This window comes from Amblyraja radiata, chromosome 14, assembly GCF_010909765.2.
Source record: "Amblyraja radiata isolate CabotCenter1 chromosome 14, sAmbRad1.1.pri, whole genome shotgun sequence".
NCBI lineage: Eukaryota > Metazoa > Chordata > Chondrichthyes > Rajiformes > Rajidae > Amblyraja > Amblyraja radiata.
Window position 1 is genome coordinate 4,960,946 of NC_045969.1, and position 18,529 is coordinate 4,979,474.

The 18,529-nt window shown below is 46.9% G+C and overlaps 1 protein-coding gene across 2 annotated transcripts; it reads left to right on the plus strand.

Annotated features, from left to right (window-relative positions):
- Positions 1-1,691: 1,691 nt before the first annotated feature.
- Positions 1,692-11,692, plus strand: cyyr1 (cysteine and tyrosine rich 1). Of its 2 annotated transcripts, none has more exons than XM_033032385.1 (3): positions 1,692-2,073; positions 8,515-8,672; positions 11,186-11,692. In XM_033032385.1, the coding sequence occupies exons 1-3, from the start codon at positions 1,838-1,840 to the stop codon at positions 11,323-11,325; spliced, it is 534 nt and encodes a 177-aa protein (XP_032888276.1). In that variant the 5' UTR covers positions 1,692-1,837; the 3' UTR covers positions 11,326-11,692. The 2 variants fall into 2 exon arrangements, with proteins under 2 accessions (XP_032888276.1, XP_032888277.1); XM_033032386.1 differs by lacking the exon at positions 1,692-2,073 and adding an exon at positions 4,590-5,251.
- Positions 11,693-18,529: the final 6,837 nt, after the last annotated feature.

Sequence of the window (18,529 nt, forward strand, 5' to 3'; positions counted from 1 at the left end):
TATTTAAGAGGGAGTTAGATGTGGCCCTTGTGGCTAAAGGGATCAGGGGGTATGGAGAGAAGGCAGGTACGGGATACTGAGTTGGATGATCAGCCATGATCATATTGAATGGCGGTGCAGGCTCGAAGGGCCGAATGGCCTACTCCTGCACCTATTTTCTATGTATCTATGTATCTATGTATTCTCGCAGCATATGACAGTTCCGCCATCCCGGGAATTAACCTTGTAAACCTACGCTGCACTCCCTCAATAGCAAGAATGTCCTTCCTCAAATTAGGGGACCAAAACTGCACATAATACCCCAGGTGTGGTCTCACTAGGGCTCTGTACAACTGTAGAAGGACTATCCTAGACACTAGGGACAATTTTTACATTTATACCAAGCCAATCAACCTACAAACCTGTACGTCTTTGGAGTGACAAGAGACAAGAGAGACAAGGGACATTTATTGCCACATGCACCAATTGATACAGTGAAATTTGTGGTCACCATACAGCCATACGAATAAAAAAGAACACAACACACGATAGACTTTAACATAGACATCCCCACACAGCGGAGTCAATGTTTCTCACTGTGAGGGAAGGCACCGAAGTTCAGTCCTCTTCCTGGGACGAAACCGAAGATCTCGGAGAAAACCCAACGCGGGTCAGGGGGAGAACGTACAAACTCCGCGCAGACAGCACCCGAGGTGAGGATCGAACCCGGGGCTCTGGCGCTGCATGCGCTGTAAGGCAGCAATTCTACCGCTGTGCCACCCGTTTAGCCAGAGGGTGGCGAAACTGCGGAATTCATTGCCACAGACGGCTGTGGAGGCCAGGTCAATGGACATATTGAAGGCGGAGATTGACAGATTTTTGGTTAGTATGGGTGTCGGTGTTATGGAGAGAATGGGGTTAGGAGGGAGGGATAGGTCAGTCATGATTGAATGGCGGGGTAGACTTGATGGGCCGAATGGCCTTACTCTGCTCCGAGGACTAGGGGGAAAAAAGTAACAACTGCCCGATAGAACAGTTGATGTCATTTCATTTTTTGCACTTTTTCCACATATTACTGAAAAAATATCAGATATTGATGGCGTCTGGACGGCTGGATGATGGCAGAATGTTTGCAGTGCATCAAGAACTGTGCTTGGTTGCACGATACAAAGATCTTCTTTTATGACTGAGGGGAGGAGGATTTTTTTTCTCAGAAGCCTGTGAATTTTTGGAATTCTCTAACCCTGAGATAGGAAGGCTGAGTCTTTAAGTGTATTCGGGCTGAGAGAGGGGGAGAGAGGGGGAGAGGGAGGGAGAGGGACAGGGGGAGAGGGATAGAGGGAGTGAGAGAGAGGGATAAAGGGAGAGAGAGGGGGAGGGAGGGAGAGGGGAAGGGAGAGAAAGGGACAGGGGAAGAGGGATAGAGGGAGAGAGAGAGAGAAAGGGATAGAGCGAGAGAGAGGGGGGGAGAGGGAGAGGGATAGAGGGATAGAGGGAGAGGAGAGGTAAAGAGGGGGAGGGAGATCGGGAGAGAGAGGGCGGAGGAGAAAAAGAGGGGAAGGGAGAGGAGAGGGAGGAAGAGGGGGGGTAGAAGGGGAAGGGGTGGGGAGGGGGGAGAGAGAGAGGGGGAGAGAGAGATAGAGAGATAGAGGGAGAGAGGGAGAGGAGGGTGGAGTGAGGGAGAGGGAGGGGGAGAGAGGGAAAGGGGGAGTGGGGGGAGAGAGGGGTTGAGATTTTGGGACATAAGGGGAATCAAGGTGGAGTTAGCAAGTGCAAGAGGGGGTAGATTTAGGGTGAATGGGGAAAAGTTAAATGGAGGTGAATTGTTTTTATACAGAGCACTGATAACGCATTGTGTATGTGTTTGTTGTGTGGTCGCTTTCAATCTGCCTGTAAATCTGCAGCAGGTAAGAGTTTCATTGCTCCAGGGTGGAACGGTGGCGCAGCGGTAGAGTTGCTGCCTCACAGCGCCAGAGACCCGGGTTCAATCCTGACTACGGGTGCTGTCTGCGCGGAGTTTGCACGTTCCCCCCGTAACCTGCGTGGGTTTCCTCCAGGTGCTCCGGTTTCCTCCCACGCTACAAAGACCTGCAGGTTTGTAGGTTAATTTGTCTTCAATAAAATTGTAAATTGCCCCGAGTGTGTGTAAGACAGTGCTCGTGTGCGGGGGGGGGGGGGGGGGGGATCGCTGGTCGGCGCGGACTCGGTGGGACGAAGAACCTGTTTCCGCGCTGTATCTCCAAACTAAACTAAACTCCAGTTCGTCTGATAATTGCGCACTGTTGATTATCTGCATTCTCGTCTGTCTTTCTGCTCCTCAGTGCTAGTCTTTGAATCGTTATCCATCTTTTTTTCCATGGTGGGGAACAAGCGAGAAAGAGATCTGGGTGGCACGGTGGTGCAGTGGTAGAGTCGCTGCCTCACAGCGCCAGAGACCCGGGTTCGATCCTGACCACGGGTGCTTGTCTGTACGGAGTTTGCACGTTTCTCCCTGCTCCGGTTTCCTCCCACATCCCAAAGACGAGCAGGTTTGTAGGACAATTGCCACCTGGTGTGCATGATGCAGAAGTGGGTTAATAGAGGATTATACAATAGACAATAGGTGCAGGAATAGGCCATTCGGCCCTTCGAGCCAGCACCGCCATTCAATGTGATCATGGCTGATCATCCACAATCAGTACCCCGTGTGCGAGTGTGCGAGGTGATCGATGGTTGCTGCTTACTCGCTGGGCCGAAGGGCCTGCTTTCATGCTTTGTAGTATTAAGGGTTTGGACACGCTAGAAGCAGGAAACATGCTCCTGATGTTGGGGGAGTCCAGAACCAGGGGCCACACAATTTAAGAATAAGGAGTAAGCCATTTAGAACAAAGACGGTCTTCAAAGTCTTCAAAGTCGATAATGCATTTGTCATTTCTCTGTCATTGGAATGGAACGGCGGTGAGTGTTAACTAATTGACTGCGGCATTCTTGAACAAGAACATTTCAGGACACTGTTCCTGGCTGAAAGCCAACTTTGACCTGTACATGTACAAATAGTATTACTTTTGCCTGGGATGCTTTTAGTTTAGTGTGGGAACACTAGTGTATGGGGAGTCCAGAACCAGGGGCCACAGTTTAAGAATAAGGGGTGAGCCATTTAGAACGGAGACGAGGCAACACTTTTTCTCACAGAGGGTTGTGAGTCTGTGGAATTCTCTGCCTCAGAGGGCGGTGGAGGCGGGTTCTCTAAATGCTTTCAAGAGAGAGCTAGATTGGGCTCTTAAAGATAGCGGAGTCAGGGGATATGGGGAGAAGGCAGGATCGGGGTACTGATTGGGGATGATCAGCCATGATCACATTGAATGGCGGTGCTGGCTCGAAGGGCCGAATGGCCTACTCCTACACCTGTTGTCTATTGTCTATTGTATCTCTAAAAACTAAAAACCGCATAGTGGAAGCAAAAAGAAATGCCTAAATGTAAACTGAAAATGAGTTCATTAGTTCTCGGAGCAGAATGGCCCCATAGTAGAAGTGTCCATGTCGCAGGGCTGGGAACTGGGAGTATCCTGAGCTAATTCTGCTACCAACATCATCTACTGCAACAAGTGATGGCTCCCACTGATTGTCGCCGGAACCTTGCGTCCTCTTCAGGACGGACAATGACAGCGAGGTCAACATTTGAAACATGGTAGATGGACACGAAAGAAGACACGACAGATCAGCCAGATATAAAAGTGGCAACCTCAATAAAAACTGTTGAAGTTTGGAGTCTGGGGAAGGGTCCCCACCTGAAACATTATCTGCCCAAAGAGAGACACAAAAAAACTGAAGTAACTCAGCGAGTCATAAGTGCAGGTTCATAAGTGATGGAAGCAGAATTAGGCCATTCAGCCCATCACGTCTACTCCGCCATTCGATCATGGCTGATCTATCTCTCCCTCTCAACCCCATCCTCCTGCCTTCTCCCCACAACCCCTGACACCCGTGCTAATCAAGAATCTGACAATATCCATTGACTTGGCCTCCACAGCCGTCTGTGGAAAAGTATTCCACAGATTCACCTGCCAGACCACAGCTTGGAATGGAGAAGGTTTGGTAAATTGGTTATTGGTTTCAGAATTGCCACTGTGAAGTATTTTATATGTATGCGTGAAGTAAAGTGAAAATGACACCAAAATTATGGGAGGATCCACTGTACTAATGATTCAGGTTCTCATCGAGTCATAGAGTGATACAGCGTGGAAACAGGCCCTTAGGCCCGACTTGCCCACACCGGCCAATATGCCCCATCTACACTAGTCCCACCTGCCTGTGTTTGGTCCTATCCTATCCATGTACCTGTCTAAATGTTTCTTAAACGTTAGGATAGTACCTGCCTCAACTACCTCCTCAAACAGCTTGTTCCACACACCCACCACCCTCTGAGTGAAAAAATCTACCTCTCAGATTCCTATTAAATCTTTCCCCACCCTCACCTGAAACCTGTGCCCTCTGGTTCTCGATTCACCTACTCTGGGCAAGAGACTCTGTGCATCTACCCGATCTATTCCTCTCATGATTTTTATACACCTCTATAAGATCACCTCCTCATCCTCCTGCGCTCCAAGGAAGAATCCCAGCCTGCTCAACCTCTCCCTATAGCTCACACCCTCTAGTCCTGGCACTCCTTCAAAAACACCAAGCTCCTGTCAAGCAGCAAGCCGAACCCTCCTCTGTTCTACGCCCTGACACCATGACACCAGAAGGTATGTATTTTACGGCCTCAAGAAGGTTTGTTATCTGTTGCTGCGGAAACAGCGGACAAAGCACTTAATTGGCACCCACAGTAAATTAAGCTCACACTCACGGGAAGCCCCATGCGATGAATAGTTAATTTCCCCCTCCTGCTGCTAATGAAAAGCGATCTTTAATTCATTGTCCATCCCATAAGGAAGTTTACTCAATATGGGGAAATGTTTGAAAAGTCCTCCGCACGTCACACTCCGATGGGAGATATAATTGGGACAATGGCTATTGCTGGTCGCTACCTGTTTTAATGTCCACACGCTTGCTGGACTTATTACAGAGCAATACTGTGTGTGTACAGTGTGTGTGTGTGCTCCCTCCTCTACCTGTCCTGTCCGCTGCCAGTTTGTTCATGTACAAGCCGGAGTAGGGAATAATTCTCGACTGTGTTGATGTCCGATCCTGGAGATTTTTACACCACGATAAGGCCGCACAAGGATTTTTGGAGAGGCTGTCTTCAAAGTCGATAATGCATTTGTCATTTCTCTGTCATTGGAATGAAACGGCGGTGAGTGTTAACTAATTGACTGCGGCATTCTTGAACAAGAACATTTCAGGACACTGTTCCTGGCTGAAAGCCAACTTTGACCTGTACATGTACAAATAGTATTACTTTTGCCTGGGATGCTTTTAGTTTAGCGTGGGAACACTAGTGTATGGGGAGTCCAGAACCAGGGGCCACAGTTTAAGAATAAGGGGTGAGCCATTTAGAACGGAGACGAGGCAACACTTTTTCATACAGAGAGTTGTGAGTCTGTGAAATTCTCTGCCTCAGAGGGCGGTGGAGGACGGTTCTCTGGATACTTTCAAGAGAGAGCTAGATTGGGCTCTTAAAGATAGCGGAGTCAGGCGATATGTGGAGAAGGCAGGAACGGGGTACTGATTGTGGATGATCAGCCATGAACACATTGAATGGTGGTGCTGGCTCAAAGGGCTGAATGGCCCACTCCTGCACCTATTGTCTTTTTTTTTTTATAATATTTTTATTAGAAGCAAGTACATAGTAAGAACATTTCATGTATATCAGTCATACATTACTAATATTATCAGTTATTTAATGACTGCTTCTATTTTTTTTTCATAAATAGAGAATTAAAAAAGAGAGAAAAAAGGGCATAATAAAGAAGAATGGAATAATTTACTAATAATACATTAGAGATAGGTTCGAGAATTACTAAGTATAACTTTTCATCTAATCCTGAGTTCGAGCTTCAGTCAGTTTCTCGTGCCGAACCATTCTACCCCTTCAAATAGTCAATAAATGGAGACCATACTATTGTCTATCTCTTATGTTTTGTTTTGCACTAATATTGTTTATTTATTTATTTGTTCGTTTGTTTATTGACCCTTTTCTTGTTTATTTATGATCTTATTTATTGAGTATTGCATTTATAAACCCATTGTGCTGCTGCAGGTAAGAATTACAATGTTCAGTTTCGGTACATAGGACAATTGAACAAACACTCTTGGCACCAGCATTTTTGTGTCTAACTTTAGTATAAACCAGCATCTGCAGTTCTATTCCTTTTCATTATTTTTGACTGTCGACAAAAGTGCTGGAGAAACTCAGCGGGTGCGGCAGCATCTATGGAGCGAAGGAAATAGGCAACGTTTCAGGCCAAAACCCTTCTTCAGACTGATGTAGGGTGGGGGGGTGGGGGGTGGGGGGCGGGGAGAAGAAAGGAGCTTCGGAGGGAGGAGGAGAACTTCTTCAAAGTAGGCATACCTTGAGGAGATTTCACAGTGGAGTAGCCAAATGCAACATTAGTTTAAGAAGGAACTGCAGATGCTGGAAAATCGAAGGTGACTTCTTGACTGATCTGTAATTGCAATTCCACAGTTTAGCCACCAGAGGGTGGGTAAGCCAGTTTGTTGTCTACTCTGGGAAAGCTACAGAGAGGCTAATGCCTCTGTCCCACTTAGCAAAACTGAACGGAAACCTCTGGAGACTTTGCGCCCCACCCAAGGTTTCCGTGCGGTTCCCGGAGGTTGCAGGTGGTTGCCAGAGGTTGCAGGTAGTGGAAGCAGGTATGGAGACTGACAAAAACCTCCGGGAACCGCACGGAAACCTTGGGTGGGGCACAAAGTCTCCAGAGGTTTCCGTTCAGGTTTCCTAAGTGGGACAGGGGCATAAAGATACAGAGTGCTGGAGTAACTCAATGGGTCCGGCAGCATCTCTGAAGAAAATAAACACGTGACGTTTCGGGTCAAGCCACTTCTTCTGAATGTATGTCTGAAGAATGGTCTCGACCCAAAACTTCACCAATTCCCTTTTCTCCAGTGATGCTGATATTTTTAAGGCAGAGATAGATAGATTTTTGATTAGTACGGATGTCAGGGGTTATGGGGAGAAGGCAGAAGAATGAGGTTGAGAGGGAAAGACAGATCAGCCATGATTGAATGGGGGAGTAGGCGTGATGGGCTGAATGGCCTAATTCTGCTTCCATCACTTATGAACAAGAACTTATGACCCGCTGAGTTACTTCAGTTTTTTTGTGTCTCTCTTTGGGCAGATAATGTTTCAGGTGGGGACCCTTCCCCAGACTCCAAACTTCAACAGTTTTTATTGAGGTTGCCACTTTTATATTTGGAAATGCCTAATCATTGACAATAGCATCTCCATCCTGTGACAATTCACTGGAATTTAGAAGGATGATAGAGGTTCTTATAGAAACATATACAATTCTTAAGGGATTGGACAGGCTAGATGCAGGAACAATGTTCCCCATGTTGGGGGAGTCCAGAACCAGGGGGTCACAGTTTAAGAATAAGGGGTAGGCCATTTAGGACAGAGATGAGGAAAAACATTTTCAGCCAGAGAGTTGTGAGCCCGTGGAATTCTCTGCCACAGAAGGCAGTGGAGGCCAATTCACTGGATGTTTTCAAGAGAGAGTTAGATATAGCTCTTAGAGCTAAAGGAATCAAGGGAAATGGGGAGAAAGCAGGAACGAGGTACTGATTTTAGATGATCAGCCATGATCATATTGAAGGGAGTGCAGCGTGGGTTTATCCCGGCCTGCAGGCAGAAATAAAAGGGTCAACTTAGTCAAAGAACGGAGACGAGGAAACACTTTTTGGTCCTCTAATTTGAGGAAGGACATTCTTGCTATTGAGGGAGTGCAGCATAGGTTCACAAGGTTAATTCCCGGTATGGCGGGACTGTCATAAATGCTGAGAGAATGGAGCGGCTGGGCTTGTATTCTCTGGAATTTAAAAGGATGAGAGAGAATCTTATTGAAACATATAACATTATTAAGGGTTTGGAAACGCTACAGGCAGGAAACATGTTCCAGATGTTGGGGGAGTCCAGAACAGAGCCACAGTTCAAGACTATGGGGTAAGCCTTTTAGAACGGAAACGAGGAAACACTTTTTCTCACAGAGAGTTGTGAGTCTGTGGAATTCTCTGCCTCAGAGGGCGGTGGAGGCCAGTTCTCTGGATACTTTCAAGCGAGAGCTAGATAGGGCTCTTAAAGATAGCGGAGTCAGGGGATATGGGGAGAAGGCAGGAATAGGGTACTGATTGGGGATGATCAGCCATGATCACATTGAATGGCGGTGCTGGCTCGAAGGGCCGAATGGCCTACTCCTGCACCTATTGTCTATTGTCTATTGAATGGTGGTGCTGGCTCAAAGGGCCGAATGGCCTACTCCTGCACCTATTGTCTATTGTCTATTGAATGGTGGTGCTGGCTCAAAGGGCCGAATGGCCAACTCCTGCATCTATTTTCCATGTTTCAATTATTTTAAACTATTCTTATTTCTTGCACAGAGGGACAGAAATAGCAGCGGCGATATTTGGGATCATCATTCTCCTGGGAGTCATCGCTGGCATTGCCATTTGCTTTGGCATGTGTATGAATAACTACTGGAACTCGCGTGTGGGGGTCATGCAGGGACCTCAGCTCAATACCGTCACGCGATTCAACGGTAAGCATCGGCTTGAAGAAACACCTATCAAGTGAAGGTGTTTTCATCTGCCTAACTCTTTCTCAAATTACCATCTCTCTATCTGTTGTGTCGGAAGGAACTGCAGATGATGATTTAAACCGAAGATAGACACAAAACGCTGGAGTAACTCAGCGGGACAGGCAGCATCTCTGGAGAGAAGGGATGGGTGTCGGTTTCGTGTCTGAAGAAGGGTCTCGACCCGATAACGTCACCCATTCCGTCTCTCCAGAAATGCTGCCTGACCCGCTGAGTTACTCCAGCATTTTGTGTCTTCCTTTCAATCTGTTTCTCGGTTATCATTTTGGAAATAGTGCAAAGATCATGGAATATAGAATATAGGTCATAGCATGGAACATAGAACATAAAACATAGAGCACGGGGCACAGGACATAGTAAACAGAACATAGATCATACTTGGACAGTTTGGAGCGATATGGACCAAACGCAGGCAGGTGGGACGGGACTAGTGCAGCTGGGATATGTTGGCTGGTGCGGGCAAGTTGGGCCGAAGGGCCTGTTTCCACATTGTATCACTCTATGGCTCTTTGACTCTATATTGTATATAGAACATAACGCATGGAACATGGAACATGGACCATAGAACATACAACATACAACATAGGAAGTATAACATAGAGCATAGAGTGTAGAACATACAGATACCATATAGAACACAAAATAGAACATTGAACATGGAACTTAGAACTTAGAACATGGAACATAGAACATACAACATCAGTTCAGTTCAGTTTCAGTTTTGTTTACTGTCACGCGCACCGTGGTACAGTGAAAATCTTTTACATGGAAAGTATAACATACAACAGAGCGTGGAACATAGAACATATAGAGGGGGAGATAGATCAGCCACGATTGAATGGCTGAGTAGGCTTGAATGTGTCGATTGGCCTAAATCCACTCCTATGACATATGAATTTATAAACATAGAAAATAGAACATAGACATACAACATAGAACATGTTAAAATAAAGCATAGAGCATGGTCACAGGGAGAACGTGCTGCAAACGCCACACAGACAGCATCCGAGGTCAGGATCGAACCCAGATCTCTGGTGTTGTGGGGCAGCATCTCTAGCAGTTTTGCCACTGTGTTTCAATTCTATTGATTATGATTGTTCAGTTAGTTTAGTTTATTGTCACGTGTACCGAGGTACAGTGAAAAGCTTTGTTGTTGCGTGCTATCCAGTCAGTGGAAACAGTCTGAAGAAGGGTTTCGGCCCGAAACGTCGCCTATTTCCTTCGCTCCATAGATGCTGCTGCACCCGCTGAGTTTCCCCAGCAATTTTGTGTACCAGTGGAAAGACTATACATGATTACAATCAAGCTGTGCACTGTGTACAGATACAGTGTAATGGAAACAGCGTTTGGTACAAGATAAAGTCCAGTAAAGTCTGATTAAAGTCCAGTAAATTCTGAGGACAGACATTCTTGCCATAGAGTGAGTACAGAGAAGTTTCACCAGACTGATTCCTGGGATGTCAGGACTTTCATATGAAGAAAGACTGGATAGACTCGGCTTGTACTCGCTAGAATTTAGAAGATTGAGGGGGGATCTTATAGAAACGTACAAAATTCTTAAGGGGTTGGACAGGCTAGATGCAGGAAGATTGTTCCCGATGTTGGGGAAGTCCAGAACAAGGGGTCACAGTTTAAGGACGAAGGGGAAATCTTTTAGGACTGAGATGAGAAGAACATTTTTTACACAGAGAGTGGTGAATCTGTGGAATTCTCTGCCACAGAAGGAAGTTGAGGCCAGTTCATTGGCTACATTTAAGAGGGAGTTAGATGTGGCCCTTGTGGCTAAAGGGATCAGGTGGTATGGAGAGAAGGCAGGTACAGGATACTGAGTTGGATGATCAGCCATGATCATATTGAATGGCGGTGCAGGCTCGAAGGGCCGAATGGCCTACTCCTGCACCTATTTTCTATGTTTCTATGTTTCTATGTAAAGATATTCAATGGATCTCCATTGGGAAGATTGTTTACGTTACCTAAATTTAGTTTAGTTTAGAGATACGGTGCGGAAACAGGCCTTCAGGCCACTGGGTCCGTGCCGACTGGCGATCCCCGCCCATAATCATCATCCTAGGTTCAATAGGGGCAATTTGCATTCATACCCAGCCAATTAACAGAGTATGTCTTTGGAGTTTGGAAGGAAACTGGAGCACCTGGAGAAAATCCACGCGGTCACGGGGAGAACGTACAAACTCCGTACGGACAGCACCCGTAGTCAGGATCGGATCCCGGTCCCTGGCACTGTGAGGCAGAAACTCTGCCGCTGTGTTTATTAAAATAGTTTTTATATCTATCCTTGAGAGTAGACATTCTTCAGTATTTATTAAACAAGTTTTTATATTTGTGTGTGTGTGCTAGGCAGCAGACTTTTTTCTAATATAGCTGGAAACTCTTTTGGGGATATGGATTGCTGCCAATTCGGTTCATATCTTTTTATTGCTCTTTATGTTTCTTTGCAGCCTCACCTTCTCCTCCCCCCTACAGTCACAACCAAGAGATGGATGATGCTGGCGATCCACCCCCACCATATAGTCTCACGTCTCCAGCTGCTCCACAGTCTACGCCACCCCCACCTTACCCAGGCTGCTCAAGTAAATAAACTCCCCAACGCCCGATGTTATTGAACGCTGGAAACCGGATGCTGATTGGGGAAGGTCATCGCTCCATAATGAACGCGGGTGCCTCGGGCTGCTAGAAGGAATGTGCCGTCATACCCCTGACTTATTCCAGCTCCGCGGCCGAACGCTAATGACATCCTCGATTCTTTAAGCAACATCCAAGATGGCCACCAACCCAGGCGGCCATTTGCATGCGGGCCACCGCAGTAGATCTACAATCACATATTACAATCGCTCCACACTCTAAAATCCCCACTCCTACAGTAACATTTCTTACCCTAACTATGATCTTCTTAAACTTGGACTTTGATGGCTTTACCTTTAACGTTATTCCCTTATCATGTATCTATACACTGTGAATGGCTCGATTGTAATCATGTGTTGTCTTTCTGCCGACTGAAGCTTTTCACCGTACCTCGGTACACGTGACAATAAACTAAACTGCACTCCTTTCCTGTGAGAGAGGTCCCTTCCCACCCAAACCACCCCCTCCCCGGGTACTTTCCCTTGCAACCGCAGGAAATGCTACACTTGTCGCTTTACCTCCCCCCTCGACTCCATCCAAGGACCCAAGCAGTCTTTCCAGGTGAGGCAGAGGTTCACCTGCACCGCCTCCAACATCATCTACTGTATCCGCTGTTCCAGGTGCCAACTGCTCTACATCGGTGAGACCAAGCGCAGGCTTGGCGATCGCTTCGCCCAACACCTCCGCTCAGTTCGCAATAACCAACCTGATCTCCCGGTGGCTCAGCATTTCAACTCCCCCTCCCATTCCCAATCCGACCTTTCTGTCCCGGGCCTCCTCCATGGCCAGAGTGAGTCCCACCGCAAATTGGAGGAGCAGCACCTCATATTTCGCTTGGGTAGTTTTCACCCCAGCGGTATGAACATTGACTTCTCCAATTTCAGGTAGTCCTTGCCTTCTCCCTCCTTCCCCTCCCCTTCCCAGCTCTCCCACAGCCCACCGTCTCCTCATCTTCCTTTCTTTTTCCCGCCCCCCCCCGACATCAGTCTGAAGAAGGGTCTCGACCCGAAACGTTGTCTATTCCTTCGCTCCATAGATGCTGCCTCACCCGCTGAGTTTCTCCAGCTTTCTTTGTCTACCTTCTTTCCTGTGATGTTGTCGATGAAAATTGTTTTATTAATGTTATTAGATTTAATACCATGATTATAAGTGCACACTAAATTATCCACCTACTGATTTTAAACTTTAGACTTTAGAGCTACGGCGCAGAAACAGGCCCCTCAGCCCACCGCATCCGTGCCGACCAGCAGTCACCCCGTACACAGGCACTATTCTACACACTAGGGGAAATTTATAATTTTGCCAAAGCTAATAAACCTACAAACTTGTGTAGGAAGGAACTGCAGATGCAGGTTTACACCGAAGATAGACACAAAATGCTGGAGTAACACAGCGGGTCAGGCACCATCTCTGGAGAAAAGGAATAGGTCTATGCTTAGAGAAGAAGCATGAATGTATGCGGGAGAGTCCAGGGCTAGAGGGCACAGCCCCAGAATTAAAGGATGTACCTTTAGAAAGGAGATGAGTAGGAATTTCTTTAGCCGGAGGGTGGTGAATCTGTGGAATTCTTTGCCACAGGTGTCGGTGGAAGCCAAGGCATTGGGTGTTTTCAAAGCGGAGATGGACAGTTCTTGATTGGAAAGGCGTCAATGGTGGCGGAGAGAAGGGAGGAGAATGGGGTTGAGAGGGGGAAAATAGATCCACCATGATTGTATGGTGGAGCAGACTCGATGGAGCGTATGGCCTAATTCTGCACCGATGTCTTATGGTCTTGCGAATATTCCATGATACTTTGGGATCCACTAATAGAGAAAAAAATATGAATCCAGAAACTAACGATTTTTTCTAATAATGTGCAGGAAGGAACTGCAGATGCTGGTTTAAACTGAAGATAGACACAAAATGCAGGAGTAACTCAGCGAGACAGGCAGCATCCCTGGCGAGAAGGAATAGGTGACGTTTCGGGTCGAGAAGACTCAGACTGAAGAAGGGTCTCGACCCGAAACGTCACCTATTCCTTGTCTCCGGAGATGCTGCCTGTCTCGCTGAGTTTGGGCATTTTGTGCCTATCATCCTTTCTAAGTATAAGTTGCCTTTGAAGTTTTCAAAAAAAATTAAAAAGCTGAAGAAACGTCTCTCAGGCAACCTTGAAAATTATTGGTGGGGGGGGGGGGGTTCCACTGATAAACCTCCATGGCAGCGAGCAATTTATCAACTGCACAGAATTTATGTTTTTTATTGATTTTTACTTGGAAAGTTGTGCATGGATTTCGGGTGCATTTACAGATCGTAGACCAGTTGCGTTTGCCTGGGGGATATGCTGGTCAGAAGCAAGACTGAGAGGGAAAGGCTTCAAGGGTAAAAGCGAAGGCGGAAATCGGAGCAATTTCTTTAATTTAGTTTAAAGACACAGCGCGGAAACCGAATATCTCGGAGCAAACCCACGGGGAGGACATACGAACCCCATACAGACAGCTCCCATGGTCAGGATCGAACCCGGGTCTCTGAGCGCTGTAAGGCAGCAACTCTACCGCCACGCCACCAAGATGGTGTTGCGTAATACCTTTGCTCCGTAGGTTTGAACTGTGAAATACTCGAAGCCCATTAGAACCAGCTGTGTCTGTTCTCCTAACTTATAGACTCATGCGGCACTCATTTGTTAACAACCCCCTGAATCTGAATCAGACAGGGCAGTCATGGTGGCGCAGTGGTAGAGTCGCTGCCTTACAGCAAAATGCAGCGCCCGAGACCTGGGTTCGATCCCGACTACGGGTGCTGTCTGTATGGAGTTTGTACGTTCTCCCCGTGACCTGCGTGGGTTTTCTCCGAGATCTTCGGTTTCCTCCCACACTCCAAAGACGTACAGGTTTGCAGGTTTGCAGGTTAATTGGCTTTAAAATTATAAAAATGAAAAATTGGCCAAGTCGGCGATATGCAGAGTACGTACTGCCCTGCCGACTACAAAGTTCAGAAGGTTCAGACTAATCCACTGTGACAATGAATTCCACAGATTCACCACCTCTCTGGCTAAAGAAAGTCCTCCTCGTCTCTATTCTGAAGGTACGCCCTTTTATTCTGAGGCTGCGCCCTCTGTTTCTAGACTCCGCCATTACTGGATTCATGCTTGTTACAATGGCGTCTGCTCTTTACTGTGTTTGCATAGCTGTTGTACTGTTGCAAGTAAGAATTTCATTGTTCCATTTTGGTTCATGACAATAAAACACTTTTTACTCCGATGACTCCCTTCCTCTTGAACATTTAAGTTACAGATAATGTCCCCGTTGTGGAATCCAATAAAGTTGAAATATCTTGCATAAGAGGTTCCTATTTTTTGTTGAAGTGAAGTCTGTTGTAATTCCAGTTCCCCACCACTGGAGTCATCGAGCAGGGGGGGTTCCCAATCTTTTTCGTCCCGTTTACCCCTGGCAACTTTAATAGTACATAACAATGTTATTTCACTTATTTATGAACAACTAATGATGAACAGATACCGGTATACCAGAACCAAACACAGTTTGTCAACGAGAAAAAATATATACAAATCCAGAATCAACAAATTTACCCCCTTGTTAGCAAAATCTACGCCCTGGGGGATTGGCGGAAATCCCAGGCGGTGGGGGAGAATGGGGCTGTCCCCCCCCCCCCCCTCATGTTATCTTTTCCCTGCTTCTTCTCCCGCGGTTAGGCAGTCAAACCGCTGCGTCGAGGCGATCGAGGCTCTCAATGTTGAAGCCCCCGCCGGGCGATGGTAGATCCCGCGGCCGATTTTAAGCCGCGCCGGGCGATGAAAGGCCCCGCAAACAGGCCAATTCAAGCCCCATAATTCAGGGCGGAGGAAGCTGCTGCTGGTGCTCCCGAAAGCCGGTCACCAACCAGGGACCTGTGAGCTCCCGATGTTACCGTCCACAGGGCCTGCGGCCGAAGCCTCCGAAGTCGAGTCGCAGCCGCAATCGCAGCGCCACCACAGCCTCCGAAGTCAGCCAGCTCCGCGATGGTAAGTCCACAGGCTCTGCGACCGGAGCCCTCAAGGTCGATTCCAGTTGGAGGCCATTAGCTCCTAGATGTTAGGCCTCAGCGCAAATAATATATCTATTTTGATTAACACCATTTTTGGCCTTCTTTCACTGTCTCTCAAGTCTTCCCCAGGCCCCAGGATCATTACAGTAAGATACGGGTAAGATGTGTGTTTGGGGGAGGGGAGTGATGGAGAAAGAATTGTTAGTTGTCATGCACACTTGTCATCGGGTCACCAGGAATTTGTGTGTCCCCCCCCCCCCCCCCCCCCCCATGTTTTAAAAGCGATTTCCGCCCATGCCCTGGGGGGTACCTTGTCATAGAGGCATGCAGCATGGAAACAGACCCTTCGACCCAACTTGCCCACACCGGCCACCATGACCCATCTACACTAGTCCCACCTGCCTACATTAGATCCATATCCGTCTAAACATATACCTATCCATGTACCTGTCTAAATGTTTCTTAAACGTTGCGATAGTCCCTGCCTCAACTAACTTGTCTGGCAGCACGTTCCATACACCTACCACACTTTGCGCGAAAAAGCTACCCCTCAGGTTCCTAATTCTCTGCCTCAAAGGGCGGTGGAGCCGGGTTCTCTGGATGCTATCAAGAGAGACCTAGATAGGGCTCTTAAAAATAGCGGCGTCCTGGGATATGGGGAGTAGGCAGAAACGGGGTACTATAATAATAATAATGGATGGGATTTATATAGCGCCTTTCTAATACTCAAGGCGCTTTACATCGCATTATTCATTCACTCCTCAGTCACACTCGGTGGTGGTAAGCTACTTCTGTAGCCACAGCTGCCCTGGGGCAGACTGATGGAAGCGTGGCTGCCAATCTGCGCCTACGGCCCCTCCGACCACCACCAATCACTCACACACATTCACACACATTCACACACAGGCAAAGGTGGGTGAAGTGTCTTGCCCAAGAACACAACGACAGTATGCACTCCAAGCGGGATTCGAACCGGCTACCTTCCGGTCGCCAGCCGAACATTTAGCCCATTGTGCCATCTGATTGTGGATGATCAGCCATGATTACATTGAATGCCGATGCTGCTTGAAGGGCCGAATGGCCTACTACTGCACCTATTGTCTATTGTCTATTGTCTAAGTAAATCTTTTCCCCCTTACCGTAAACCTATAAGTTTTTATACTAGTTTCCACTATTCTTTGAGTAAGCTTTCAATGCTGGCATTATTATGCTTGATGATAATTGATCACCACTTGGTGATCAATTATACAAAGTCAAAGTCAATTCTTTATCAAAGTCAAAGTGTATTTTACTTGTCACATGCCCCCGAAGGTGCAGTGAGATTATTGCATGAAGAGGGCAAGATGTTGCCTGCTGCTGTTATATAATTGCATTGGTATTTGCAGTGCGTATGGTTGTTTTTGTGGGTATTGCACATTCCAAAATCATTTTGTGACTGTTCCAGTCTAGTGACTCGGAAAAGTGCTCTTCACTGTTATAGCAGATTGACCACGTAACTGCAACAAGGGTAAGCATTGATTCTCAGAGAGTCTGATCACTCACGTCAGTCCAGTAATCGGCATTCCGGCCGACTGATCTCAGAAGCATTGACCACCAGTCCTTCCATTATTTCCCTTGTTTGTGTGTTGCAACTAGGAAGTCATAGGATCAGATTCAGATTCAACTTTAATTGTCATTGTCCGTGTACAGTGCAGAGACAACGAAATGCAAACAAAAACAACCATACGCACTGCAAATACCAAATGCAACTAAGTCATAAGGCATAGGAGCAGAATTAGGCCATTCAGCCCATCGAGTTCTGTTCTGGCATTCAATTATGGCTGATCTATTTTCCCCCTCTCAACCCCATTCTAGTCCCCTGTAATCTTTGACGCTCTTACTAATCAAGAGCCGCTGGCAGTAAAAAAGCTTTTTCACTATACCTCAATACACGTGACAATAATTAACTAAACTAAGCTAAAACCTCTCAATCTCTACTTTAAAAATACCCAATGACTTGGCCTCCACAGCAATCAATACTTCTGTTCTTTGCCCCCATTTTCCATAAGACCATAAGACACAGGAGCAGAATTAGGCCATTTGGACTATCGAGTCTGCTCCGTCATTGAATCATGGCTGATCCATCTTTCCCTCTCAACCCCAAACTCCTGCCTTCTCCCCGTAGCCTTATGACATTCTTCCTAATCAAGAATCTATCATTCTCTGCTTTAAAAATACCCAATGGCCTCCACAGCTGTCCGTGGCAATGAATTCCACAGTTTCGCCACCCTCTGGCTAAACGTGCGACACGGTGGCGCAGCGGGAGTGTTACTGCCTTACAGCGCCAGAGACCCGGGTTCGATCCTGACCTCGGGTGCTGTCTGTACGGAGTTTGTACGTTCAACCTGTGTCCATGTGGGTTTTCTCCAAGATCTTCGGTATTCTCCCACACTCCAAAGACATGCAGGTTTGTAGGTTAATTGGTTTGGCATTAATGTAAATTGCCCGCAGTGTATGTAGGATGGTGTTAATGTGCGGGGATCGCTGGTCGTTCCGCACTTGGTGGGCCGAAGGACCTGTTTCCATACTGTATCTCTAAACTAAACTAAACTAAATATCAAATGTCTTCCAATAATCAATCTAACTGCATTTTCTCCACCTACGCACTGCAATTTCCGCAAACCAGCAAATAAATTGATCAAGCATATTTTTGTCTGCTGTACAATATATTGGTTTGCATACTTGATCAAAAGAGTAAATGATCAAAGGCTCACTCTAGTTGGTGCAGGAAGGAACTGCAGATGCTGGTTTACCCTGAAGATAGACACCAAATGCTGGAGTAACTGAGCAGATCAGGCAGCATCTCTGGAAAAAAGGAATGGGTTGAGACCCTCCTTCAGACTGAGAGTCAGGGGAGAGGGAAGCTAGAGATATGGAAGAATACAAAGAGAATGTAAGGTGTGAAAAAGACTGATCAAAGCAGACGATGATCAAGGAAATGTAGAATGGTCCATTGTTGGCTGAGGACGAGGCATACAAACAGTAAAATTAACCAGTAGGAGAACTAGGGTGGGGGGGAGGATAGAGAGCGAGGGAATGCAAGGGCTAAGTGTTCGGCTGGCAACCGGAAGGTAGCCGGTTCGAATCCCGCTTGGAGTGCATAC

Excerpts from the sequence above, each read along its gene's own strand:
- cyyr1 (XM_033032385.1), top strand. The coding sequence starts at position 1,838 with ATGTGTTTGTTGTGTGGTCGCTTTCAATCTGCCTGTAAATCTGCAGCA. Across the intron at positions 2,074-8,514 it reads CACGCTACAAAGACCTGCAG|AGGGACAGAAATAGCAGCGG; the intron begins GTTTGTAGGTTA and ends TTTCTTGCACAG. Across the intron at positions 8,673-11,185 it reads TACCGTCACGCGATTCAACG|CCTCACCTTCTCCTCCCCCC; the intron begins GTAAGCATCGGC and ends GTTTCTTTGCAG.